This window comes from Prionailurus viverrinus, chromosome D3 (assembly GCF_022837055.1).
Source record: "Prionailurus viverrinus isolate Anna chromosome D3, UM_Priviv_1.0, whole genome shotgun sequence".
Classification (NCBI taxonomy): Eukaryota; Metazoa; Chordata; class Mammalia; order Carnivora; family Felidae; genus Prionailurus; species Prionailurus viverrinus.
This window is the reverse complement of record NC_062572.1, coordinates 9,005,243-9,032,840: the sequence shown is the minus strand read 5'-3', so window position 1 is coordinate 9,032,840 and position 27,598 is coordinate 9,005,243. Positions and strand designations below refer to the sequence as shown.

Sequence of the window (27,598 nt, the reverse complement as noted above, 5' to 3'; positions counted from 1 at the left end):
ATATGTGCAAATGAGAGAGAGAGTCAGGAAATGCAATGTGGTATCCTGGATTAGATCCTGGAACAGAAACAAGGACAACAGTGGAAAAATCAGAGAAATCTGGATAAACTCTGGAGCTTGGGGGCGCCTGGGTGGCTCAGTCAGTAAAGTGTCTGACTTCGGCTCAGGTCATGATCTCACGGTTTGTGACTTCAAGCCCCACATTGGGTCTGCTTTGGATTTGGACCCTCTGTCTCCCTCTCTCTGCTTCTCTAGCCCTCCCCCATTTGCTCGCTCTCTCTCTCTCTCTCTCTCTCTCTCCCTTTTTCTCTCTCAAAAATAAAATTTTCAAAGAAAGAAAACCAACTCCAGTTTGGTTGATAGTAACGTATCAGTGTCCCCTGGTAAAGTAAAATGTTAATGTTAGGGGAAACTGGGTGAGGTGTATGTGGAATTCTACAACTTTTCTGTGAAATCTAAAATTAAAAATTTATTTCAAACAAGTCCAGAAGGAATTTCATGAAGTTCTAGAATGGAAAAACTAATCTACCGTGCTAGAGGTTAAAAGAAAAAAGGTTACTTTGGGGGGATGTTGACAGGCACCAGGGAACGCTTTGGGAGTGGGAATGTTCTGTCTTGCCTTGGGTGGTGACACAGCATGAACATACACAAAAACTCATTGCCCTGGGTACTTAAGAGACCTGCACTTTACTACAGGTGCATCTCAAGTTTAAAGAGTAAACAATTAAAAATATAGTCTGGAGGACATAACAAGTGTTGGCGAGGATGTGGAGAAAAAGGAACCCTCACTCACTCTTGGTGGGAATGCAAACTGGTGCAGCCACTGTGGAAAACAGTATGAAGTTTCCTCAAAAAATTAAAAATAGAACTACCCTATGATCCAGTAATCAATCGCACTACTGAGTATTTACCTAAAGAATACAAAACACTAATCTGAAGGGTTGATAGCAGCATTATTTACAATAGCCAAATTATGGAAGCAGCCTAAGTGTCCATAGATAGAAGAACGGATAAAGAAGATGTGATATGTGTGTGTGTGTGTTTACACACACACACACACACACACACACACACACACACAGGAACATTATGCAGCCATAAAAAAGAATGAAATCTTGCCATTTGCAACAACAGATGGGTCTAAAGAGTATAATGCTAAGCAAAATAAGCCAGTCAGAGAAAGACAAACACCATACGATCTCCCTCATATGTGGAATTTAAGAAACAAAACAAATGAACAAAGGGGGGAACAAAGGAGACAAACAGACTCTTAACTGTAGAGAACAAACAGGTTACGGGGTGGTGGGGGCATGGGTGAAGCAGGTGAAGGGGATTAAGAGTACAATTATATTGATGCGCACCGAGTAATACACAGCATTGCCGAATCACTGTATTGTACACCTGAAACTAATATAACACTGTATGTTAACTACACTGGAATTAAAATTTTGAAAAATTATTTAAAAAAACAAAAACAAAAAAAATACAGCCTGAAAGACCTTACACCAAACACACAAACACATTCCCTTGAGAGAGGATTTGGCTGCAATGATAGAAAGGAAGTTTTTTTTTTAATTCTTTAACGTTTATTTTTGAGAGAGAGAAACACACAGAGCACGAGTGGGGGAAGGGCAGAGAGGGAGGGAGACACAGAATCCCAAGCAGGCTCCAGGCTCTGAGCCGTCAGCACAGACCTGACACGGGGCTTGAACTCATGAACCTCGAGATCATGACCTGAGCTGAAGTCGGACATTTAACCCACTGAGCCACCCAGGCGCCCCGAAGAAGTCATTTTAGAGTTTCACTTGAATTTCCCTAGGTGTTTTCTTTTGCATTAACTTTATGGAGTAAACCAAATACTTGGTTAAAAAAAAATAATAATCAAATGAATACACTGCTACATTTTCTAAATAGAAGATTATTGTGCCATATTACAGTGGAACATAAATACCCCCTTTTCTCAAATTTAAACTTATAGGGGCGCCTGGGTGGCACAGTCGGTTAAGCGTCCGACTTCAGCCAGGTCACGATCTCGCGGTCCGTGAGTTCGAGCCCCGCGTCAGGCTCTGGGCTGATGGCTCGGAGCCTGGAGCCTGTTTCTGATTCTGTGTCTCCCTCTCTCTCTGCCCCTCCCCCATTCGTGCTCTGTCTCTCTCTGTCCCAAAAATAAATTTAAAAAGTTGAAAAAAAAAATTTTTAACTTATTACATGTGTGTCTCCCCTTATCTGAATGAAGCTTTGCCGATGGACCTCAGGCCCTGAGAACAGGGCGTGGCACATAGTAAGACTCCAGTAAATAAGTAATCAGTATCCTTCGAATTGGGGATCAAAATCATTCTTGCTTAAAAACAGTGAACATCTATAAGCACTACTTACATTTTTTTCCCTCTCCTCACCTCTTCTTTTAAAATTATCCATGGGTAATTTTTTTTTTAATTACCATTCGATAAAATTGACCTTTTTCTAGTCTATAATTTCATGAATCTTGACTTGTTTTATTGTTGTAATTAATATCGCTCAGCTGTTGATCTGTTTTCTCCAGCTGTTCTGTTTCTCTAGGTGTGGTAGGTTGGCAGCATTAAAGATGTCCTCGTCCTGATCCTTAGAACCTATGGCTACTTTAGCTTACGTGGCAAAATGAACTCTGTAGGTGTGATTATGGATGTGGCAATGGGGGATTTATCCCGGATTATCCAGGTAGACCCAAGATAAGGACAGGGGATCCTTCGAAGATGGAAGAGAGGTGAGAGGGACAGAGAGTTTGGGGTCAGAGACTGGAGTGATGTGGCCACCAAATGAGCCGAGGAATGAGGGCAGGTTCTGGAAAAGGCAAGGAAAGGATTCTCCACTGGAGCTTCCCGAAGGGATGCAGCCATGCCAGCCCAGCTTCCATTCCTGACCTCAAGAACTGTGAGACAGTAAACTGGTGCTGTTTTAAGCCACCAAATTTATGATAATATTTTTATAGCAGCGACCGGAAACGAACACACTAGGTTTGTTTCCTGATCGTTTTAGAAGTTGCTGGTGTGGTTGTTCTGCCCAGCGTTCTTCTCTTTGGCTTCCGAGTACCTCAGGTAGGCAGTTATTTTTCTCTTTGGCTCCATGAGACTTGTCTGGTTGCTGGACGCCTCTCAGCCGTAGGAATCCCACAGGTAGTAGCAAGGTGGGGGGCTCGGGCCCTGTGAGCCTCTGGCTCATGGTCTTAGTCACCCCAGCCTTGAGGACAGAGAGGCCCCAGCCCACCCACTCAGCTTCTTCTCTCCATTTGCACTCTTGAGGTTGACCTCTGAAAGTCTACAGAGACCCAAACCCCAAGTCTTCCCAGATTGTCCACTCTCAGGACCTTGTCCCAGGGCTCTGGGGGCTCCTCAGTGGTGACCCAGCCCATTGGCAAGTGGAGTGCCTCTGGGCCTCCAGTTCTCTCGGCAGAACCCAAGGCCGGACACACATCCTGTGGGCCCTAAGTCCTGGCAGCCATGGGGGGCCATGTTATTCAGGCCGCCATGTTCCCAGAATCCCCCTGACACACTTAATCTCACTCCTCTGAATAGTCTTATGGGGGTATGCACTATTATGGTCTCCATTTTCCAGATGAGGAAACTGAGGCCCCAGGGACTTAGTGCCCTGTTTGAGACCCAACACTTCTATCCACTGAGCCATAACCCTCTCCCAGTACTCCCTCTGAAAGGTCCGGTTGAATAAAATATGTCTTCAGGGCCACACTCATGCACCCACCTGCCCCTGGAGCACCTGAGCCCATCCTAACCCCTGAACCTGGGGCTCCCCGCCCCTCACCATGCATTCTGCATATCCACTGTGGCTGCAACAACCATTTTGCTTGGCCATTTATAGCTACTGACTGCTCACACAAGTGTTTTAACGAAAATCCATGGTGTGTCTATTAGGTAGGGAAACATTTATTCCGGTGTTGTCAGAGAATCTTGGACAGAAAAGCTCTTCTTGACTGATCTGTGTGCATGTGCATGTGTGTGTGAGTGCGCGGGTGTGTGACCCAGCGTGTGCATGAATGCATGGATATGTTTTGTCTGTGCATGTGTGCATGTGCGTGTGTCCACTCTGGTGCGTGGGTCCACACGCCTGAGCACACACAGAAAAAACACACCTTTTGTTATTAAAGATTCTGTTGGAAGATGCTCCCGGGTAATTCTAACCCATGTGCGACTGGAAAGAGGAAACAAATTTACATTTTTTTTTTTTTTTTTTGTCGTGGCAATAAATGGTTCTGGGTTTGTGCCCTCAAAATTGAATTTTGTTTTCCCTGAGAGGGGTGGTGAGTGATGCCTGCCTGGGCCTCATCTCCTTTCACCCCGCAGAAAGCCTCATACGGTCTTTTTATCATTCCCGCTTTATGTGCTGAGAGAGGTGAAGTCACTTGCCCAAGGTCACACAGAGCTCAGGTTCAAATGCAATTTTATCGGACTTCCCAGCCTGAGGGCTAAATCACTCCACTCTCTGGCCTCAAACCTTATCAGGTCAAATGGAGACATTCTAACAATCCCCACTCGGGCCAGGAGGGCAAAGTCGGCCTTACTCCTTTATTAGTTTGTGCATGCCCCCGGGGGCCAAGGACGTTGCCAGTTTTCTCCAGCAAAATCCGTGGGAGGTTCCGGCACATCAGAGCAACTGAGAACATTATTGTGGACTGATCTTCCTGATAGGATCTCCTTCCTGGGTGGTGCTTGCTGGCCTTGCTCCCAAATCAGGATGTCCCTGGGCACTGGCAGCTTCCGGGACTGGTTAGACAAAAGGTCTCCGCCCTGAACTCCCCACTGCTCCCCTTCTGGAATGAAATCCCCAGGTTGTGATCTGTTCTGCCCGCCTTGCTGGCTTCACTTTGTGACCCTGACCCCCTCACTCGCTCAGCTTCAGCCACACAGGTCCTTCCGCCCCTCCCGTGAGGCTCTTCCTGTCCCTGTTACTAAGGGCACTCTCCCCTAGTCTCTGCTCAGAGTGGACCCCCGAGTTCACAGGCAGCTCTCCCCCCATCACTTTCAAACCTATGTAAGATTTGTTACTCCCTGAAATTATCCGGGTTATGCATTTCTTTACTTTTGCCCATCTACTCCTTACATAGTGTCACGTGTCATGTGTCATGAAGGCAGGGAGTTTGTCACTTGGCATCGGTCTCCCCTTACACTAGCACAGTGCCTAGCATCCCCATAAAGGGGGATGAATGCTGGAGACACAGGGGATAAGGTGGTCCCTGCCCCATAGCGTGTCTGGAAAGTTAATATGAGCATGAGACACGTGAATATGGGACTTGGCACATAGCAAGCGCTCGGTAAGTGAAGGTTGTTACTTCTTCAATCAACATGTATTCATTGAGCAGCTGCTGTGTGCCAGTCACCAGCTAGGAGCCAGTGAGGAAAACCAAAAAGGACCCTGCTTTTCTGAGCTGACTGTTCACTGACACTGAACACACGCACAAAATATGTGAATTACACAGTATGTCAGGAAGTGATCAGTGCTATGCAGAAAAACAAAGCAGAGAAGGGGTTCTGGAGGCCAGAGGGTGAGTGGCTATTTGAAAAAGGATGGTGGTGAGGTCTCACAGAGGTGGTGATATTTGAGCAAAGATCTGAGGGAGGGGAGGGAGAGTGCCTCGCAGATGTCTGATGGAAAAACTCTCCAGGCAGAGGGACCCAACCTCTCTTTGCAGGTGCAAAGGCCCTGGGGTGGGACCCTGATCCTGTTAGAGAATCATAAGGGTCTCCTCTCTCTCTGCTGTTTTCGTTCTCAAAATTGACAAGCACAAGTGTCTCCCGCCCAAGTGCTGCCGAAAGTGTGCAGCATCTCTCCCTGTGACCCAGCCGCCTGCCTCTTTAACCTTGAATGCCTTTTTGGGTCTCATGTGTCACTGGGTGGCGAGTGAGCTCCCCTTACTTCAGAAGAACGGCATGGGATGGGGGGGCCTTAGGTGGTGTCCGCCTCACCTATTACTGCCAAAAGTGGTCATGGGGTTATTTTTAAACGTGGGGAGGAAGTATTTATTGTTCCCGGGCCGAGGAGAGCTGGGCAGCCTGTAGGCTTCTTCTGGGGGAGCAGTGCTGTGTCCTTTCTACCATGGTGAGTAGCGAGGGCTCCTTGAGGTGTGATGCTGTGGAAGGGGGGAGGGAACACCACCTACAAGCAGAGGGCAGAGGGGAGGGGCAGAAAGCTGGCTTATGAGGGCCCCAGCCCCTGGTGGAAAAAGCAGGGCTTGCTGTGTGCGCACAGAGGAACCCCAATCAATGCCCCGATAAGCCACAAATAACAGCCGCTCCCAGGGACTCGCAAAAACAAAATAAGAGAGTTGGCTTTTTTATGGCTTGTCTACTGACCTCTCGAGGAATCAATAACTCCCAGGGCTTGCAAAATGGGATTGAACGCTTTTAAGGATCAAATTGTAATTCTTTTCTCTTGTTCAGGCAGCTGGGGAAAAGAATCTTTTTGTTTTCACCTTTTGAACTTGCAAATTTAAAACCTTTCTCCCTGTGTTGTTGGGTTAGGCGTCCCCCTCCCGAAGCAGGAAGCCCCCAAATCAGGGCCAGTGGAGGAGAATGGTTAGGGGCGCCGACTCTGGAGTCAGACTGCCCAAGTGCAACTCTGGTCCTGCCTTTTGGTGCCTGTGTGACCTTGGGCAAGTGACCCAACCTCTCTGAGCCCCAGTTGACTCCCCAGTCAAATAGCTACAGTAATCATAGCCCCTACTTGACAAGAGGACTACATGAAATCATGTGTGTATATGTATAGTGTTCGAGCGTTTGCTCTAACTATTTAAAGTCAGAGAGAAGCGGGGTGGAGACAAATGTTAACTTGCTCTTCTCTTCACTGTGTGTGCAAGGACAGAACATTTAGAAAGGATATTTCACTGCCATTTGGATCAAAGGAGAAGTGGGGAGGGGGAGCAGTGGGTTTTAACACCCTGAGAAAGTGTCATTTCATCTCCGCATTCCTCATGGTTTAGTGAGCCTGACGTTTTCCCTCTCCAATCAATTCTCCTTCTGCGCATTACTGAACTTTTTTTGTGAAATGCATTGCAACAGAGGCAGCTGGATCCCGCCGGGGCTGATCTGAAAGTGTTACCTCCTTCTCCGGAGACGTACCCTCCCCTAGCTTGCAAAGGTGGTGCTGCAAACCCTCTGTCTCTGAGGATCCACCAGAATCAGGGTGGATTCTGGGTCCTCTTATCCCTCCAGTATCACCATTTTTGAGATGAGAGTGGGCATCAAACCCCCATTTCACAGATGAGCAGCTGAGGCTCACCCAGAGATGGGACCCGACTCCCAGCTTCTGACTCTTTTAATTAATGCTTCCCCCCCCCCCACCCCCCTGCAGGCACCTAAGAAAGCCAAGAAGAGAGCAGAAGGTGCCAATTCCAACGTGTTCTCTATGTTTGAACAGACCCAGATCCAGGAATTTAAGGAGGTGGGTGCAGCTGTTGAATCATACGCCCGGATGGAGATTCCCACCTGTCAAAGAGGACGTTCCCTCGTTCCACGTTCCCCGCAGGGACCTAGTGGTTAGAGGTTTTTATCATCCAAACAACCCCAAATTCACTCTCAACATGTGCATGAACCGTTTAAAGAAATTATTTTTAATAATTTTTGCCAATCTAAAAGTAAAGCGTATTTCTTGTTGAAAATGTTGGGGGGAAATTTTCAGAAAAACACAAAGAAGAACATAAAAATGATCTACAATTCTATGACCCAGAAATAATCAGTTAGCGTTTTAACATTCGCCCTTCAAGTCACTTTTCGTATTACGTGTATATACTTTTAAATTATTTTGCTATTTTTCCTTGAGCAATTCTGCATCCGCATTTTCTATCAATTTACTGAAACCACTTCCCATGGTTGGATGTTACATGTGCTTAGAATGCTCTACCATTATAAATAACACATCTTTGCTGGTTTCCTTGGGGTAAATTCCTAAAAGCAGAACTGTTGGGTCAAAGAACTTTAAAAAAGGAACTGAAAACAGCTAGAAGCACTGGCCCTCCAGAAATGTGGTACAAATACCGACTCCCAGCAGCCCCAAAAGGAAAAGGTGCCTTTTCCCCCACATCTCCATCAACATTGGGTATTAAGAGCCTAAAAATATTATTTCTGCCAAACTGAGAGATGAAAAAGAGCATCTCTTAGATTTTAAATTCTATAGCCGTCCATTGTCGAACACGAGCAAGGTTGAAACCCTGTCACATTCAATGGGAGTGCGCCTTATTAAATAAACCTAAGTACCAATTAGGCCGAATTAAGCCACTGCCCGCAGGCTTGGAAGGATAGACTGTCAATGAATTTTCCAGCAGTCCCCGTGGCTCACACTGAGTCATCCACACTCCCACCTGGGCCTTCAGAGAAAGAGATGTTGAAGAGGCCAGTGTGTCCTGTATCAAAGGCGAAACCGTTCGGGGCTTCCAAATGGTACACAAACCCTTAACACCTTTTGCCCTTAGATCACAGGAGTGTCGTGTCCCCTATGCCACCCGGGAAAGAAGAACTCCCACGATGAAATGTCATATCTGAACTCTGTCATATTTCTGTCATATTTGAAATCGTCACCTTCCCCTCCCTTCCCCCTCACCCTGCCCCAATCTCTAGAATGAGATCAGTTGCTGGGTGTGGGGTGTGGGGAGTGGGTGCAAATACTTTCAGGAACCAGCTACAAAGAACTCAAAAAACATGGAGATGATAAGTCATTTGTAAAATACCTGGGCATTTACAAAGCTCTTGGCGTCTCCGTGGGAGCCACCTGGGAAAGATAGCTGGCCCCATTTTATAGATAACTGGGCTTTGGTGAGGGGAGGGGGGCCGCTGATGAGACCCCAGGTATTAACTTGATTTTTTATTTTATTTTTTTATTTTTATTTTTTAATCAAATATTTGTTTATTTTTGAGAGAGAGAGTGTGTGTGCATGGGGGAGGGGCAGAGAGTTAGGGAGGCAGAATCCCAAGCAGGCTCTGCACTGTTAGCACAGAGCTGGACGTGGGGCTTGAACTCAAGAACCATGAGATCTCGACCTGAGTGGAAATCAAGAGTTGAATGCTTAACCGACTAAGCCACCCAGGCGCCGCTAACTTGATTTTTTAAAGAACGACTTCATAGAGATATAATTCACACACCTTCAATTCACCTTTTTAAAACTACGTGTACAATTCAGTGGTTATTTGCTATAGTCACAGAACTATGCAGCCATCATCACTAACTTCCCAACATTTCTATCACCCCATAAAGAAACCTCACACCAATCAGCAGTCACTACCTGTTCCCTTCTGCCACCGCCCCCCCCCCGCCGCCCCCCACCTCTGGCCACCGCTGATCTATTTTCAGCTCCTACAAATTTGCCTGTTCTGGGCATTTTGTAGAAGCACATCGTACAGTATGTGGCCTTTTGCCCCTTGTTTCATACAGCGTCATGTGTCAGGGCTCATCTGGGCTGTAGCTGGCGTCAGGATCTCCTTCCTTTTTATTGCTGAGGAGTAATCCATCACATGGCTAGAACACATTCTGTGTAACCATCCACCAGTTGATGGACATGTGGGCTGTTTCCAGGTTTGGGCCATTGTAAATAATGCTGCTGTGGACATTCAGGCACAGGTTTCCACGTGGACAGATTTTTCAGTTCTCTTGGGCAGATGCCCAGCGGTACAACTGCTGCATCATATGGTAACGTTATGCCTAACATTTTGAGGAACGGCCAGTTTCCAGTCTCTGACCCTTGATCTAATGTCCTTCGGTGCTCCTGAATCCCAGAACCCCATTTCCCCCAGTCCACAGCCTGATCTCTTGGTCTCGTCCACTCAACTTCTCCTGGGCTGACCAGCCAACTGCCCCCTTCCACAGGCCTTCACCATCATGGACCAGAACAGGGATGGCTTCATCGACAAGAATGATTTGAGGGACACGTTTGCTGCTCTTGGTATGTCCCCCCTCTAGGCCTGCAGGAGGGTCTCCTTACCCCACCCTCCTGAGGAGTGGAAAGTGGGGCCACTGAAAAGGTCAAGAGCTTATCATTTTTCAAAGAAAGAGCTCAATCATGGTTGGCCTTTAAGACAAACTTCAGAGGAAAAGCAAAGAAGTGTTTAGGCTTTGAGTGTCTTCACATATCTTTCATTTCTCTTTTAAACTGCTTGTTTTTTCTGTGATTTTGAATGCAATGCCAGCTCACAATAGAAAATTTGAGAAACTCAGAAAAGTATAAAAGAAAAAACATTAGCCATTAGGTTGCATTCCACCGTAACACTTCCGCCTCTCAGTCTTTTCTAGGTACATTTGGTTTTTTTGTGGAATTTTTGTTGTTGTTGTTGTTTTGAGGTTGGAATTATTCTATTTGGGAGCCAGCTTTTTAAATTTAACATCTCAGTAGTGTAAGCATGAGTGTATGGAGATTTTTCAAAATACACACGTCCACCCTGCCACCACTCACCCCCCTCCACTCCTACTCCCAGAACTCAGGGCCACCATGAACAGCTGAGCAGGTTGCGCACTACACAGTTCGACAGATTACTATTCATGCTTGTGGCCACTGTAGATTTTTATATTTAAAACATAAATTATCTTAAGAAGGGGTGACTTTTAAAAATGTGCACAAAGGTGCTATTTGGTCTCGTGGCAGAGGCTAGCACAGGATCTATGAGAATCTCCAAGGGCGTGTGGGTTGCAGCCCTTCAAGGAAAAAGTTCCCTTCAAGGTGATTCTGATCTGTGTCCCACCTCCCACTGAGAAGGGATCATTTGTAATAGGAACATTTCCCATTTCAGTAAAAAGTTAAAATATCTGTTTAAAATGTTCGAGGTTCTGAAGACACTATTATAAAAAATAGCTAACCCCTCCCCACATTGGATGTTTGGGCTATGTCCAGCTGTCTGGCTATTATAAATTTTTTTTTCAACGTTTATTTTTATTTTTGCGACAGAGAGAGACAGAGCATGAACGGGGGAGGGGCAGAGAGAGAGGGAGACACAGAATTGGAAACAGGCTCCAGGCTCTGAGCCATCAGCCCAGAGCCTGACGCGGGGCTCGAACTCCCAGACCGCGAGATCGTGACCCGGCTGAAGTCGGACGCTTAACCGACTGCGCCACCCAGGCACCCCATGTCTGGCTATTATAAATAACACTGTGGAGAACATCTTCTCATGGGACTCTTTGGCCCCGCCCACTCCATCTCTGCTTGTCCCTTAGACTAGATTCCATGAAGCGGCATCAGGCGGGCAAATGCCAGGGTCCTGACAGCTGTTTCTGCCCTAGCGCGGGGGGCTCTGAGTATGTATCTATCTCCTGCCCTAGGGCGTGTGAATGTGAAGAATGAAGAAATTGATGAAATGCTCAAGGAAGCTCCAGGTCCAATTAACTTTACTGTGTTCCTAACGATGTTTGGGGAGAAACTTAAGGGTAAGCTCATGTGTGTGTCTGTCTGTCTGGGTGTATGTGCATCTGCATTTGTGCACCTGTGTGTGTGTATCTTTACGTGTCTTCATCTTTGGGCATGAATTAAAGCACTAGGAGGGCACACGGGTGTTGGCAGAAGGTGAAGGCAGAGTAACATTGGGGGTGGGGAGGATAAAAGCAACAGCTAACATTGCTCTGAGGCTTAGCCTGAGCCAGACCCCATGCTACACACTTTGGATCCATGACCTCATTTGCCATCTAGGAGGTAGGTTCTGTTTTATCCCGTCTAAGGCTCAGAGATGGAAAGCCACTTGCTTGTGGCCACACAGCTAGCAAATGCTGGAGTCAGGATTCGAACCCCAGTCTTTCTGACTCTAGATCCACTTTTGACCTTGGGTTTTCTCAGAAATGACTGGATTCTCAGCCCACTCTTTCTAATTACCAAGGTTCAGTGCTCAGAGGAAGGCAGGGCCTTTCCTCCAAGCAAACCAGCCTTGCTCTGGCCCCTCCATCTTTGAAGGGGAGTTGGGCCCTGCCTCCTGGGTACCGTGGGTTTTCCAGCCACCCATAGCATGATTCAACCCTGCTTTCTGTTTCAGGGGCAGACCCCGAGGAGACCATTCTCAACGCATTCAAAGTGTTTGACCCCGAAGGCAAAGGGGTGCTCAAGGCTGATTAGTGAGTGGGATCTGTGGGGGAGGACGTGGGGGTTCCCTGCCACCCACACACACACCTGGTGCCAACACCCGCTGTTCTCTTTTTGCAGCGTTCGGGAGATGCTGACCACACAGGCAGAGAGATTTTCCAAAGAGGAGGTAACGGCCCCTCGGACACACCCTGCACCCCAGCTCCCGTGTCACCCTCTTTTCTAAAACACCCCTGGCCCCACACTGAGAGAACACCTGCTACTGAGCCCCTATCTCATTTCGTTCTCTCAATCACACTATGAGGTAGGGACTACCAGCATGATTGTCATTTTATAGATGGGGAAACTGAGGCCCAGGGAAGTTAGTCACGGGCCTAAAAGGACAACACTAATGGTAAATGCTGGGGCCTGGATTCCAACCCAGGTCTGTCTGACTCCAGGTCTAGAGAGGCCTGGTTAGAGACCTGGTGCTGGTTAGAGCACCAATTTCCTGATGGAGTGAGGGTGACCTGCAGGGTACCACGTACTGTCATGAAGGTTCTGCACTGCACAATTCTCCTGGATGCCGTACTCATAAAATATAGTGTGAAGTATATATTTATTGCAACCGTCGTCCAGCAGATGGCAGTAAAGTGTCTTGAGATAATTCTTTTTTTAAGAAAACAGTATATATGACTTTTTTTGGCAGGGGGCAGTAATGTGCCTTGAAGAAGGGGCACTTTCGCTGCTAATTCATCAAAAGTCCTGTATCAATAAGCAATGGCCCTGTCGATATTATTAATGAACCTGAATCTATTTAAAATAGCCCCTTCTCAGGGTTGATTTCAACAGGTTTCACATTTCGCTAAAATTTTTATTTAGATTCTCTACCCGCCCCCCCCCCCCAACTTCCCCCACCAAAACCCATGCAGTTAAAAGAGGCTGCCTTCACCTCCCACCAGCCTGGGGAGTTTGGACAAGCTCTTTGACCTCACGGTGCCTCACTCTCCTCATCTGTAAAGTGGGCAGTAATAAAACTTTCCTCGTAGCGTGCTGTGAGGATTAAACAAGTTGATACATGTGAAGTGCTAAAGCATGCAGAAAGCACAATATAAAGCGTTAGCTATTATTAGCCTAAATTAGTATCTTTAGTACTAAAAATATTTGTAGTATTTTTAAAAATAACTAGCTGATACTTTCTAAATGTGGAAATCGCACATTAGAAGCCTAGATTTCTAGTTTCCCTCAAAGACTAAGTTCCCTCAGTCTGCCCCCCCCCCCGGCCCCCACAGCCGGCTCTGAGCCATGGGCACAGAGGTAGCTTGTGTGTCTGCGTTTCCCCACAGTCCCCACCAGCCCCCCTGCTCCCCTGCAGAGCCTGCCCAGCTCCTTTGCAACCCGAGTCTGCGATCCCTGCTTTACCTGCGGCAGGCTGGATTCCCAGGAACATCCCTATAGGATGGCCCTTGGGGTCAGCCTTGCAGAAGAAACAGCAAGGAAGGGCAAGGAAGCAGGGAGGCATGGAGGGAGATGCTGAACTTCAACTCAGGCCCTGACAGTGTGTTGGCTCCCCACCCCCTGCCCCGCAGGGAGCCCTGGAGCTAGCATACCCTTGGAGGAGGTCCCACGTTAGGCCTCACATGGATCAGTCGGCCGTGGGCTGCCCCAGGTGGGCCGTGACCTTGGGGCTGGCAGCTCTCCACGGCAGCTGGGCAACAAGGCCTTCCCGGAGGGGGACCCGAGTGTCGTGTCCCCATGTCCGCCACACCCCTACTGCCTCTGCTCTGGGACCCTCCTCTCTCACTTGCCCTCCTGTCCCCCTCAGCATGTGTTGCTGGTTCTTTGCAGATGGACCAGATGTTCGCTGCCTTCCCCCCTGATGTGACTGGCAATTTGGACTATAAGAACCTGGTGCACATCATCACCCACGGAGAAGAGAAGGACTGAGAGGGGCTCGTCACCCAACCCCGGGCTTGTCTCTGGTGGGGAGGTGGTCCCTGCCCTCCCCTCACTTTGCCCAGTAATGCCGCCGTCCCTGCTCCTGGCCTGTTAGCTGTGTGGCTGCTTCATCATCCACCTCCATCGTCTTTGCAGCCCCAGTGGTTGCAAGATGCTACGTAGCCACACGTCCTACAGATGGAAAACCACCCAGAAGCTGTGTTCAAATAAACAGGAGGTTGTGTGTGTGTTCGTGGTGTTTCTCTGACAGACGTGCCTTGAGTGAGGAAGGTCCTTTGCTAGTTCCCGTGAAGGCAGGGTATGAGCGAGTGATGTCCCTGCTGTCATTATTATTGAATCCTAGTGACTCTTTATTGGAAACAGACCTTCACAGCCACTTAGGAATACTTCTGTCAAGGGCCACAATTTATTGGAATGGCAACTAGAGGACCACGGCCCTTTCTCGCAGAGAGTTCAAGCATCGGTAGAGCCTAGCTCCCATGACATCCTTTCCTTTAGGAAACATTACTTCGGAATGTTTCTCCCATAGATGTGCTCAGCCAGGCCCCATGATAAATTAAGAGGAAGAGGCCTCACGTTCGTGCTAAGAATACGGCTAATTTAGCAAAAACTCATATCTGTTAACTGTAAGAGGCTAATCTCTAATTTCAGATAAAGGAGCGCCATCCCAGGGGGCGCTCGGGAGCCGTGGTGACCTCATATAACTCTTGCCTCCTGTGTCCCCGTGCCTCCGTGTCCCACAGTGGCTCCCAGCACCCTAATCTAGTCTCTTAGTAATGAGTGTGGGGAGACACTGAGGTTAAAGAACAAAACATTTATTCTCTCTGGTACAAACGTAGCCCCCTCCACCTCAGACCATAACTTCTTGGGCCTCAGATCATCCCCCCTTTCCAGGATGCTGTCTCAGTGTAAGTCCCTGTTTCGAAACTCTTTCGCAGTGTAGTTGCTGAGCACGAGCTGCCGAAGGCTGCTGTGGTCCAGGGGCTGGTCCACTGCATCAAAGACAGGACTCGCGTGAGGAGTCCGGAAACCAAACCCAGCAAGGGGTGGGGGTGGGGAGCTTCCCTCCCAGGGACAGTGCCTCTCTGCCCCGTTCATGGATGCCCAAGGCATGGTTGTCCAAGCCTGATTTGGGGTCCCTCCACAGTGCTGGGGGTGGAGTTGAATATTCTCGAGGTTCAGGGAGGAGGCGCATCGGCAGAGATGTAGTGCACAGGGATGCCCAGATGATAACTGTTTTTTTCTCCCAGAGGAGTATGTGAAGTTGAGTCTAGTTTAACATCAAGGAGACAGGGCCACCATGTGCTGTTGTTCAGGATGTAGACTGAACAAAGATATCTAGTGGAGACAGGTGAATGGATGGGCTGAAATCCAGCCCTCACCCGACTTGATTGCCAAATCATGTCCATACAGAAGGGGCACCTTAATTAACTTGTCCAGAGTGCCTCTTCTAATTCATACATATGAGCCACAGAGACTAATGAGCTAAGAGAACCCAGTGTCAATCAACATTCCCTTGAGCAGAAGTGAAGGCATCATCTGCAAGTTCCTGACTGGGTGAGGGTAGCATTACCAGCATCTGTGCCCTGCCACCCTCCTCTTTTAGGAATCAAAGGGCAAAGGGAAGGTGTGCAAAGGTGAGTAACACCAGACCCAGCTTTCACTCCTGCCAAGTTTCAGTTGCTCCGATTCAATCAAACTGGAGGTGTGTGTGTGTGTGTGTGTGTGTGTGTGTGTGTGTGTGTGTGTGTGTCGGTGATCCTTCCTCACTCCTCCCCCTCCATCTCTGACACATCTGCACGCTTGAAGCCCTGCTTAGAGAGCTGTGGCAGCTTTTTTTTTTTTTAATCTAGTTTTCTCTAATTCCTAAAGTTGCTCAGGACCGTTGGAAAAGAACAATTTAAACAATACAGAATTGTTTAACTTAGAAAGGCAAACGTCTGTAAATCGCCACCTCGAGAAACACCCGCCACAAGTCAGCCTATAGATCCTTTGTTTTTGTATGCCTAATCAAGACCCCGTCCTCCTTGCTTCCCTCTCAACCTCCCTCCCTCCTCCTCCTCCTCCTCCTCCTCTCTCATTATACACAGTTCTTTCCCTATTATACATCGGGGCTGTCAAGGGCTGTCTTGTGCTTTGTAGGATTTCTAGCAGCTTCCCTGGCCACTAGATGCCAGCAGTACCCCTTACCTCCCAGGTGTGACAACCAAAAATATCTCCAGACATGGCTCAAAGTCCCCTGGATACTATAGGATATAGGATTATATCCTATAATCCATATATCATTACACATATATAATTTATATATAAATTACAAGTTTGAGAGTGTGTGTGTGTGTGTGTGTGTGAAAGAGAGAGAGAGAGAAAGAGACAGAGAGAGAGAGAGGGAGAGTTTATAGTGACCCACTGCACTCTTGTCTGTGTCTGCACCGTAAGCCTGTTGCACAGATGGGTGACCCGTAATTCACGTAACAAGTCTCCAACGGGTGAGCGTTTCAGTAGTGCCCAGTTCGGGGCTGCAGTGAACATGGCCCTACTTACATCCTTGGACCTTGAATAGATGTTTCTTGGAGGGCCAATCTGCACAGGCGAGACGACGGGCTTCACAGGTGTATCTGTGTCCCAGGCTTGCCACACGTGTGGCCAAACTGCCCTCCAAAACCCAGGCGGGGCCAATTTTCTCCCCGCCCCCAGAGAGAAGGGCTGCTTCCCCGGGGTGAAGGGAGTGTCAGGAGGGAAGATTGACAGCCTGGCCACAGGGGCCACAGTTAGGCATCTGGCTTCCAGGGAACCAAGCCGCAGCTGCCTCGACCATGAGGTTGCAGGACACGGTTGGGGCGGGCAAGAACAGCCATGGGTGGAGACAGACTCAGGGGCATAAGGTTAGGGTGAGAGGCGGGCCTAGGGAACCTTGTGTGTCTGCAGCTTGCCAATTTGTAAACTTAAGCATTTTAAGGTTCATTTTAAGTGGTCACAAAGTAGTGATTGAAAAAAATATCCAGGATCACCAAACTTCAGGATCTGTGGCTAGGTCATTGCACTGGAGAGGGAAACATCCCCAGGCAAAACAAGTCAAGGGACCACAGCCATGATGGAACCCAATGGAACGGATGGGCCTACGAGACTCATAAAGGGAAACTGAGGCTCAGCACTGCAGACTCTCTCTGGCACAGGTCTCCTAGCAACCTGTGCAGATTGGGGGAGAAAGAGAACTCACCTTCATCCAACCTGTCGCTGAAGGGGTCAGCCCCAAGCACCGGGGGGATGACTTTGATGGGTTCTGTAGGCTTGAGGAGGGAAGAGCCACCCCAGAAAGGGTTGATGAAGGGTGGTGGCATCTCGGTCTCTGCCCCTTCCATATCCAGGATCCGCTTGTAGGACTCCAGCAGCAGGAGGTCATTGGTCTTCTCCTCAATGATGGCTGGAAGAAAATCAATCAGAACCAAGATGGCAGCCAAGAGACCTGGTTCCCAGGAATTGGGGGTGGTGCCCCCACCCTCCTGTAAGCTGGAGAAGAACAGAAAGAACAGAGAGTGGGGACATCCTCTAAGGATGAGGGCTTTCTCTTGGGTCACACCGTGCGTTCTCCAGAGGGCACTATCCGCAAGAGAGCAATATTTGGTTTTTGAGACGCAAAAAAAAAAAAAAAAAAAATCTGACTTTATAACATAAAACATATACATATAGAACATAAACAACTATAGCTTATATCTACAGTGTTAAAATTTCATGAGGAGGACAATTAGGAAAAGAATGTCTAAAAAGACTCCTTAGGAGGCAATAATGAAAAGACGGTTGAGAAACAGTGGGTTATACTAACAATTGGGAGCCACAGGCAGCCTCTTAAACTACTGATGTCTCCCCTGCACGCTCTGTCCCAGGCTTCCAGACCTGCGCTCATGCTGTTCCTTCTGCCTAGAATGCCTTTCCCTACACCCCTCCCTGAATAACCCCTACTGGCGTTTTGAGACTTGGGTCAGGCCTCTGCCACCTGCAGGAATGTTTTTCTGACCTGTCTAGTCCGGGGGAGCTCCCCTATCCTGCTGTGTGTCAGAGCCCTGTGCATTCACTGGAGTTGTGTGTTCAACCACCCACTCTACCAATGAGTATTGGATGCCTACCATGCCAGGCACACAGCTGGATGCTGCGATGCATGGAGGAGAAACAAAACAACAACAACAGTAAAAACAAAGATGCAATCTCGGCCCGAGGAAGCTCATAAGCTTCAGTGTATAGGAGGAAGACGGACAAAAGGACAGATTCGACAGGTAAACAGAAAAGCACACGCTTCCCTTGCTTTCCAGATGCTCATCATCTAGACTCAGTAACTCCTGGATCTGGAGAATGTTTTAAATAAACCTCGTGCTACCTGTGCTGTTGCCATTCTTTCTGAAAATCAGATACCAAAAATATTTGCATCTGGCACTTGCTATCAGATCTCGAAAACTTCATCGATTCACAGAGTGAGAGCTACTTGTACATGGAAACAAACTGGATGGATGTTACATAAAAGGGCTGCCATGAATGGGAACAATAGCGTGTGTGGAGGGGACACCAGCCTCAGATGAGGCAGTGGAGGGAAGCCCGGCTAGGGAGAGGACATTTAAACTGAGATCTGAGAATGAGAAGGAACTCAGCCTGTGCAAAGGCCCTGAGGTGGGAATGTGTTGAGGGGAGGGTTGGAAGAATCCATAGAATAGTGTGACTTGTGAGAGAGCAGGACACGAGGACATGACAAATGCGAGCAGGGGCCAGGCTGTGTAGACGTGATAGGGTGTGGGCAGGAAAGAGTTAACACAGCAGTCCTGATTACTCTCCCTGAAAGACCAGCTTGCCAGGTTGGCTTGAGGCTGGCATCAGGGAACTTGGATTTCAGGAAGGTTCCTCTCCTCACTAAATGATAATAGAGGCTCAGTGCCCCTAACCTGTATGTATAAAACATGTTTATGCTAAGTAACTGCTTTATTTTTTTCAAAACCCTGGGCACAGCCTCTCTAATGAGCTCGCCTGGTTGGTAACATGTCACTTATGTCATCACAACTCAATGCTGGGGGAACTAAGTGCATCCTGTGTGACCCCTCTGGATGAGGAACCCTTGGAAGCTTGCTCCTGGCTTCCTCCAGACTTCACCCCATGCCCGTTTTCCTCTTGCTGATTTTGCTTTGATCCTTTTGCTACAACAAATAAAGCCCAGAGTGCCACTATAGGCTGAGTCTGTGAGCCCTCCTAGCAAACCACTGAACCTGGCACGAGGGAAATCCCCAAACACGGAGCGTATTAAGAACCTTAGGTATTATTCTAAAGGCAAGCCATTCGCTCCAAATTGTGATGATCTCTGGAGGTACCTCCCTCCTTCTCTATCCTGAGCTAAGGGCCTATGGCTAGAAATGTGTGTTCTAGTTGACAGGCATTTACTACAGGCCAAGCACTGCTCTGAGCACTTTATTTCTTCCTTTCCGACCCGCGTGCTTTTCAATTCTTTTTCTTGCCTTACTGCATTGTTTAGGACCACCACGACGATACTGAATAGGAACAATGAGAGCAGACATTCTTGCCTTGTTCCTGATCTTAGAGGAAAAACATTCAGTTTTTTACCCTTAAGCGTGAGGTTAGCTGTGTTTTGTAGATACCGTTCAAAGTTAAGAGAGTTTCCTTCCAGCTCCAGTTTGCTAAGAGTTTTTATCTGAATGGATGTTGAATTTGTCAAGTGCTTTTTCTGCATTTATTAATACGATCATATAGCTTTACTCTAAGAACTATTAATTTATTTAAACTTCCCCACAACCTTATGAGGTAGATACTAGTTTACTCCTCATTTTTTTTGGGGGGGGGGGGGGGGGGACACAGCTAGTAAGAGTAGAACCAGGATTGGAGCCCAGGCAGGCTGGCGTTACAGCCCACGTTTCATCACCAGGCTCAATGCCACCCAAAGAACAAGTCCTCTTGACTGCTCACAGAAAGTTCCGGAAATAGTTCTTAAAGGCCCAACAAGCCCCCCACTCCCTTGACTCACCAAAGTACTGTGGAAGGTTGGTGTCATTGATTTTCCCTGTCTCCCCTAACTGCCCCAGGATCTTGGTGGCATCACAATTTATCTTTTTAAACAGACTCTCCACCGAGTTCTTGAGATGCTCCAAGGTCTTGCTGATTTCCTTGTAGCTGTTCTCATACATGTCTGCCTCCTCCGTGGTCTTCTTCAGTTTCTCCTGGTGACAGACCCCAATTCCCACCCAAGATCAGCCAGGCTGCACCCTGGGCTCCGCCCACCCATAAGGACTTTCAGTGGGGATGGGGGTTTGGGACCCTCTGGAACCAGAGCCTCTGAACTACAGATTTTCAGACCTCTGAGGGGATACAAAATCAACGTACTAAGCCTTAATCAGCATTCTAAAGAAAGTAAATAGAAAAGAAAGGAAAAGAAAATACTAATATACACTGCAGGTAATGAGGGTAAATATTGTTAAATCTAAGTTTGGTTTCACCTACATGTATGTACATGTGTCTACATGTGTACAGGATTACAATATTTTTTAAAAGCTGGTGATTCATTTTTTAAAACCGTGGCCCACAGAAAGGAGTACATTTTACAATGAAGCCTAATTCATAGTATACAATGTAACTATACATACGGGTATGGGTGTGTGTTTAAATAGATTATCTAATCAAATGACATAAATGCTTCACAGATCAATATTCTTATTGTGTGTTCTCGTATTTTCTATTGTTCTGTTTCATTATTTTTGAAGGCTGGTTCAATCCAACAAACTGATTTTACCACTCACTGGTTAATACACATTGCTCTGGTCCAGTGGTTCTCAAAGTGGGGTCCCTGGGCGACCAGGAGCATCAGCTTCATCAGGGAACTTGCTAGAAATGCAAATTCTTGGGCTCCAGTCCAGACCCTGAATCAGAGGCTCTGGGGGTGGGCCTGGCAATGTGTGTTTTAATGAACCTCCAGGTGATTCTGATGCACGGTAAAGTCTGAGAACCCCTGCGAGTCCATTGGGTCGCAATCTTGGCTTCACGTTACTTTCACTTGGGACCTTCAAAACATCTGCTGCCCTGACCCCAGCCTCAGAGGTTCAGATGGTTTGGTCTGGCGTGCGGCCTGGGCATCCGAGGTGAATCTGACTTGCAACCCTGGGCTGAGAATCCCTGCTCTTGGGTTGAGAGCTTCCAGTCACTTCCTGACTCTCCCTCTGAGCTCTCAGCTTGCTAAGGTGAACTGGGCCCAGTGAGGACTGCCCATTCCCTGTGGCTCCTGCCTCGTCCCAAATAACAATCCCAAGGGGTCCGTCCTATCCATACCCCCATTTTCCAGGTGAGGAAGCTGAGGCTCTGAAGCACACAACCAGGAGAGGGAAGCCAAGATCCGAACTGTCACTCGACCATCACACCGGGCAGCTTCCTCTGTCCTGGCTCCCAGGGCTGAGTTTCCCCATATGACAGCAAGAGCTGCCCTCTCAGTCTAGAGGCACGTTAGGAGATCACGTGGTCAAACAAACACAAAGCCTGATGTGGCTGTGATAACATGTGTCCAGCACCTTATACATCATCTCAATACAGCCTCACAACTGCTACAGATTTCAGGTGAGGAAAACAGAAGGTCAGAGGTCAGAGAAGAAAGGCGAACTTGTGTTTAGCTTCCTTGTATGGAGTGGTCTACGTACCTGACCTTGGGTTCATTTCTTGAGCAATTATTTAGTACCAAGGTGAGGTGATTGTGAGGTTTTACTGATTTACATCACGAACAACAATGATAGCTACACTCAAAATTCTCTGCTGTGCCATGTGCTCAGTGTGTACATGCATGACTTACCTCAAACTTCACAGTCCACTGAAGTGAAGATGATTATTATCTCCATATTAAAGGTGAGAAAACAGAGGCTCAGAGAGGTTAAGTCAGTTTCTCAAAGTCACACAGCTAGGAAGTGACTTTTCTGAGAGTCATACCCAAGCGTTTGTTCCCAGGTCCTGGTTGCTTAACTCCCATGCAAAACCCTCCCGTTAAGGGGCAGGTGCTCCCACTTCTCTCAGAGGGGCAGGAGAGGATGAAAGGGAAGATGTGAGGAAAGTCTCCAGGAATAGAGCAGAGGGAAATGATCTTTAGCAGGGGGTAAGGGAAAAAAAGGCCCTTGTGATTCCATTGCTATTAAGACAAATTCTCCTGCTTGGAGTATTTGCTTTGAACTGAGGCCCCCAGAAGTCATGCTGCAGCCAAGGGAACAAAGACGGGATGAAAAGACTTCAGACGTGGGGGAGACAGTGGGGGCTGCCTGGTCGGCCTCCCCAAGGTGCCCCTCTTTAGGCCTTCAAAACCCAGATGTGCAGAGCCTCACCAGTCCCAACCCCAAGGAAGCATCTGGACGACACTGGGTGGCCGTGAGCCACTGGGGACGTGGGGCCCCAATCATGTGCTCAGCTTGAGGAGGGTCTCCTTGGACTTGGACCCTGCCTGAAGCGTCATCCCCCATATCTGGTCTCCTGAGACAGGCCTCTCGGAACCAGAGCTGCAGGATGGTGCCTTGTGCTTTGCTGCCCCCCAGTGGCCTATTGGAGAATGGCACTGCCATCCCTGTCTAACCAGATGGATGCCAACAAAGAAAATACGCCACAAAGAAGGAAAGGAAAATGATCCAGGACTGCAGTTCCTGGGTCAGGGACTGTTGGATTACAACACGGCTGTGCAAACTCTCTGGGTTCATATCTTTGTCAGGTGTTTGCTATCTATTCTCCTCTTACGCCTTAATAACAAACTCCTGATTGTATTTGGGGCGGAAATGTGCCCAGCTGAAAATTATATTTCCAACCCTCCTTTGCAATAGGGATGGCCAGCAAGATGTAAGTGCAGAAGTCACTGGCTGAGTCTTCACAGAAATAACTTTTAAGGTAATGGGAACGATATTTTTGCCTCCCCCACTTTCTTCCTGAATGGAACATATAAGTGATGTCTGGATCATCAGCAGTCACAATACAACCATGAGGCATCCCTGGGAAAATAAGCCACACGCTGAAGATGGCAAACAGGAGGAGCCTGGGTTACTGATGACATCATGACCTGAAGTACCTATCTCCAAATGTATTTAACAAAATAAATACTTCTACCTTGCTTAGGCCACTGCTGCTTTGGTTCCTGGTGATTGGCAACTAAATACAATGCAAAGCTCAAATACAGCATCCCAGCTCCAAAGTATTAGTCAAATGACTTTACCTCTCTGAGTCTCAGTTTCTCATCTGTATAATGTAGAGACTACAGCACCTAACCCACAGGGCTGTTGTAAAGATTAAATGAGATAATACACGCAAAGCACTTAGCCTAGTACCTGGTACATAGTAAATGCTCAACAAATGTTCATAATAACTGTTATTGACAACAGGCCACAGCCAGGACAAGGGGGAGAGAGAAAAAAGTTACTGAGGCAGAGCTCTGTCTGGAATTTGCCAGTCAGGGATGAAATTATAGGCACAAGTGCCTGGGCTATGCTCCCTGAAGTCCGGGAGTCTTTAAAGCAGTCAAAGGGCCTATAGGGGCAAAATTCTACAGGCACATCTGTAGCAGAGGCTGCCCATGACAAAGGGTCAGGACATGTCAAGACATGAGCCAGGCCAGTTCAGTCTCATGGGGCAGATATCATACTCCTCCTGAGGGCCGCCTGACAGGCTGCATGACAGACAGACAGACAACAGAGACTCCCACGTCCCTCCCTCCCCACCGTGGTCTTACCTCCATCTGTCTCAGGACAGAGCAGTTGTCATCATGGGATGATTTCTGCTGGGATTGCAAGAGGATGATCTCATTCTGCTCACGAGAGAACCAGACCATAAGGACAAGTGCGTGCTTCCCTCCCCACCACACCTGAAACCATGCCTGTGCCTTGAGACGATGATGAGGATCTAAATTATCTGTTTCAAGGAGCCCCCAAGCCCCTGGGCCCCACTTAAGCCCATGGAGGTTCTTTCTGATGTTTCTTTTTAAGGTTTTATTTATTTTTGAGACACAGAGAGACAGAGTGTGAGTGGAGGAGGGTCAGAGAGAGAGGGAGACACAGAATTGGAAGCAGGCTGCAGCCTCTGAGCTGTCAGCACAGAGCCCGACGCAGGGCTCGAACTCACAAACCGCGAGATCATGCCCTGAGCCGAAGTCGGACGCTTAACCGACTGAGCCACCCAGGTGCCCCTGATGTTTCTTAATTAAAAGGATGAGGGCGTGGGAGGGCGGGTGGTTCATCCTTTCTGAAGAACTGTCTAGAACAGCAGTCAATAGAACCGTGATGGTGGCAATGTTCTCTCTGCAACACCCAGTCCTGCAGCCACTAGCCACTTGTGGGTATTGAGCACTTGAAGTGTGGTAGTGCCACCGAGGAACTAAACCTTAATTTTACTTAATTTAAACTTACATTGCCATGGGTGGCTTGTGGCTACTGTAATGGATGTAACGTAAAGGCAGCTCCAGAGCAGAGGTTATCAAACTCCAGCATGAATCAGAATCACCTGGAGGTTCTCTCAGAGGTTCTGGTTCGGTAGGTCTGGGTGGGGCCCAAGACTATGCATTTCTCGAAAGTTCCCAGGAGCTGCTGCTAATGTTGATCCAGGGACCAGATTCAAGAACCCCTATGTTAGAAGAGTGTGTCTAAATATAAAAGGCTACCCTTTGAATAATTTCATCCCTAGGAATCTGTCCCATGGAAATAGTAGGACATGTGGGCAAAGTGGCTGTTCAAGGTTGTCTGTCAGGTTATTACTCAAGAATGGCCCCCAATTAGGGGCGCCTGGGTGGCTCAGTCGTTCAAGCTATTGACTTCGGCTCGGGTCATGATCTGACGGTTCGTGGGTTCAAGGCCCTACATCGGGCTCTGTGCTGACAGCTCAGAGCCTGGAGCCTGCTTCCAATTCTGTGTCTCCCTCTCTGTCTGCCCCTCCCCCACTCATGTTCTGTCTCTCTCAAAAATAAATAAACATTAAAAAGGAAAAGAAAAGAATGGCCCCCAGTTAGAGACAACTTAAATGTCTACTGATAGTGGATGAGTTAAATCAAAGATAGTATTCATATCATGGGGGCAATGGGTCTCAAAAATGTTTTTAATATTTTTTTTCTAAAAATATGGTTTCAAATGAAGATTCCTGGCCCATTCTCAGAGAATCTAGGTTTGTAGGTATAGGATAGAACTTGGGGATCGCATTTTTAAGAAGTTTCTTATGATTCTACACAGAGATTCCAGGGTCCCCAGAAGCCATTAAAAAGAACATAGAAGATGTTGGAGGGTTCTATGATGAACTTGGGAGGAAAAGTTTTCGAAACAGTGTGAACTGTCTAGAATGATCCTGGTATTGTAAATGGGCATCTTTCCTACCTCAGGACCTTTGCACTTATTGTTTCCTCTGCCTGGAATATTCATCCCCCAGAGATCTACATAGCTTATTCCTGCAAGTCTGCTCAAACTTCACTTCTCAACTTCCCATGCCCTCACTTGGCTCCAGAACCCCCCCTTTACCTGCTGACTTCATCTTTTTATCCACACCACTTCTCATTTTCTAATATATCCTATAATTTTTAAAAGTTTATTTAGTTAAGAGAGACAGAGTGTGAGAGGGGAAGGGGCAGAGAGTGAGGGAGACAGGAAGAATGCCAAGCAGGCTCTGCATGGCAGGCCAGTGCACAGAGCCTGAATGGGGCTCGAACACATGAAACCATGGGATCATGACCTGAGCCAAAATCAAGAGTTGGACTCTTTGATCCACCCAGGTGCCCCTACCCTATAATTAATGTATTTAGTAGGCTTGTTGTTCATTGTCTGTTTCTCAGCCAGAATAGAAGCTCCATGAGGGCAGAGCCTTTTGTTGTTTTGTTCTCTATCCCATAACCAGGGTCTAGAATAGTGCCTGGCACATAGTACGTGCTCAATAAATAGTTGCTGAATGAAAAAATAACCAAAAGAACACTTTTTTCAATCAGAATACATGAATCTATATATACTATATAATAATCACTATGTTAAGTTTAAAAGCATCACCCCCCAAAAAATAAATCAGAAGGAAATAGATCAAAATAGCAACAATGATTGTCTCTCAGGAATGGGATAATGGATGGTTTAAAAAATTCAATCCTTAGGTAGTTTCCAAATTTTCTATAATGAGCAAGCATATCCTTCTCTTATAAGATTTTTTAAATATTAAGCATTTTCTTTAGAAACAAAGTGTTTTCAGGACTTCTTCAACAGGAATTTGCAGCTCTGCTAAGCCCCAAAAGGCACACAGTTCTGTAACTTCAAAGAAAAGCTCAGAAGCTACTGTCGTCGTTCACACATCATTCTACAAATGGGGAAACTGAAGCCCAGGCAGATCAGGGACTTGCTCACCCTTCATCAGACATACTCGCGCCCAGGCCAGAGACAGGCTGTGTATCTTAGAGAGGGGGTACCATCACGGTGAAGGGGAAAGATCGAGGTCGGTTTTGTTCAGTAACCATTTCCTCATCGGGTCAGTTTCCGACTAGCGTCCTCACATCCCTCTGCTAGGGTCCGTCCCTGTCATCCTACCGGGGCTAGTAAGGTGCTGTCTCCTAGAAAAAAAGAATCAGCGTCCTGCCCACTCCCAGGTCCCAAACGGACCATCCATCCTTCCATCCTTCAAACCTCTGCGTTCAAAGACCTTCCATGCAATACTGCAGATGGCCACCTGAGGGCAGCGGCGAAGCGCCTACACCGGAGGCCGAAAGCTCCAAGGCCCGCAGGGCTGGGCGCAGGCGCAAATCGGACCCAGCGGGTCTCGGTGGATGTTGAGCCCGTGGACGTCAACCTCGCGCGGAAGTGCGGGCCGGAGTCGTCTGGTCGGATTTCCCGAGAGAAACCGGAATCCCGATTCCCATGTGGAATATCCCGATTTTCAAATGTTAGCAACTAATAATTTTTAAACTGGGAGGGGGAGGTAGGGGAGACGACGCAAAAGAAGAAAGAAAGTGGGATTCAATCAGTTACGACCTCTGATCCCGGTGCTCGGGGAAGGGGCGAAGTCAGATGTTAGTACCCTAATTGTTTTTCACTTACATATTTTTCCTACCTGAACCCTAGTTTGAGCAGAGGTGCCACAAGAAGGTGAAAAGGTCAAGGGTCCAGGCAACCCCTCCAACCACCCCTCCCAACCCCCACCCCCTTCATCCACAACTGCTCCATTTTACCTGGTTTTTTTTTTTTCTTTCTAAATGTTTTTGTTTTTGTTTTGTTTTTTTGAGAGAGAGAGAGACAGAGACACAGAGTGCAAGCAAGCAGGGGAGGGGCAGAGAGAAAGAGAGAGAGAGAGAGAGGGAGACACAGAATCCGAAGCGGGCTCCAGGCTCCAAGCTGTCAGCACAGAGCCCGAAGTGGGGCTTGAACTCACAAACTGTGAGATCCTGACCTGAGCCAAAGTCAGACACTTAACCAACTGAGCCACCCAGGCGCCCCTTACCTGTTTGCTGTACGGTGTTTCCTCAACCTGGGTTTAAACAAAAATGTTCTGTAGCTTTTTTATTAAAAGTTTGGAAAGTACTGCTCTAGTCCCATTATGTCATTCTACAGATGTGGAGACTGAGGCCCAGAAAGGGCAGGAGTTTGGTCATCTTTCGTCTGACACACTCTTCCTAACAGAGAC

The 27,598-nt window shown here is 47.7% G+C and overlaps 2 protein-coding genes across 3 annotated transcripts in view; one reads left to right on the top strand and one right to left on the bottom strand.

Moving 5' to 3' along the window:
- The first annotated feature begins 6,068 nt into the window (after positions 1 to 6,068).
- Positions 6,069 to 13,992, top strand: MYL2 (myosin light chain 2). Its single transcript, XM_047828177.1, has 7 exons — positions 6,069 to 6,087; positions 7,339 to 7,428; positions 9,844 to 9,919; positions 11,287 to 11,391; positions 11,988 to 12,066; positions 12,155 to 12,203; positions 13,862 to 13,992. The coding sequence occupies exons 1-7, from the start codon at positions 6,085 to 6,087 to the stop codon at positions 13,958 to 13,960; spliced, it is 501 nt and encodes a 166-aa protein (XP_047684133.1). The 5' UTR covers positions 6,069 to 6,084; the 3' UTR covers positions 13,961 to 13,992.
- A 795-nt stretch (positions 13,993 to 14,787) lies between these two features.
- Positions 14,788 to 27,598, bottom strand: part of CCDC63 (coiled-coil domain containing 63) — a 35,921-nt gene continuing 23,110 nt past the window's right edge. For both annotated transcript variants that reach the window (XM_047826565.1, XM_047826566.1), the window contains exons 9-12: positions 23,697 to 23,771; positions 19,986 to 20,178; positions 17,190 to 17,393; positions 14,788 to 14,964 (exon numbers count right to left, since the gene is read on the bottom strand). In XM_047826565.1, the coding sequence (XP_047682521.1) occupies positions 14,876 to 14,964; positions 17,190 to 17,393; positions 19,986 to 20,178; positions 23,697 to 23,771 (561 nt within the window). In that variant the 3' untranslated portion in view covers positions 14,788 to 14,875. The remainder of the gene's footprint in view (positions 14,965 to 17,189; positions 17,394 to 19,985; positions 20,179 to 23,696; positions 23,772 to 27,598) is intronic.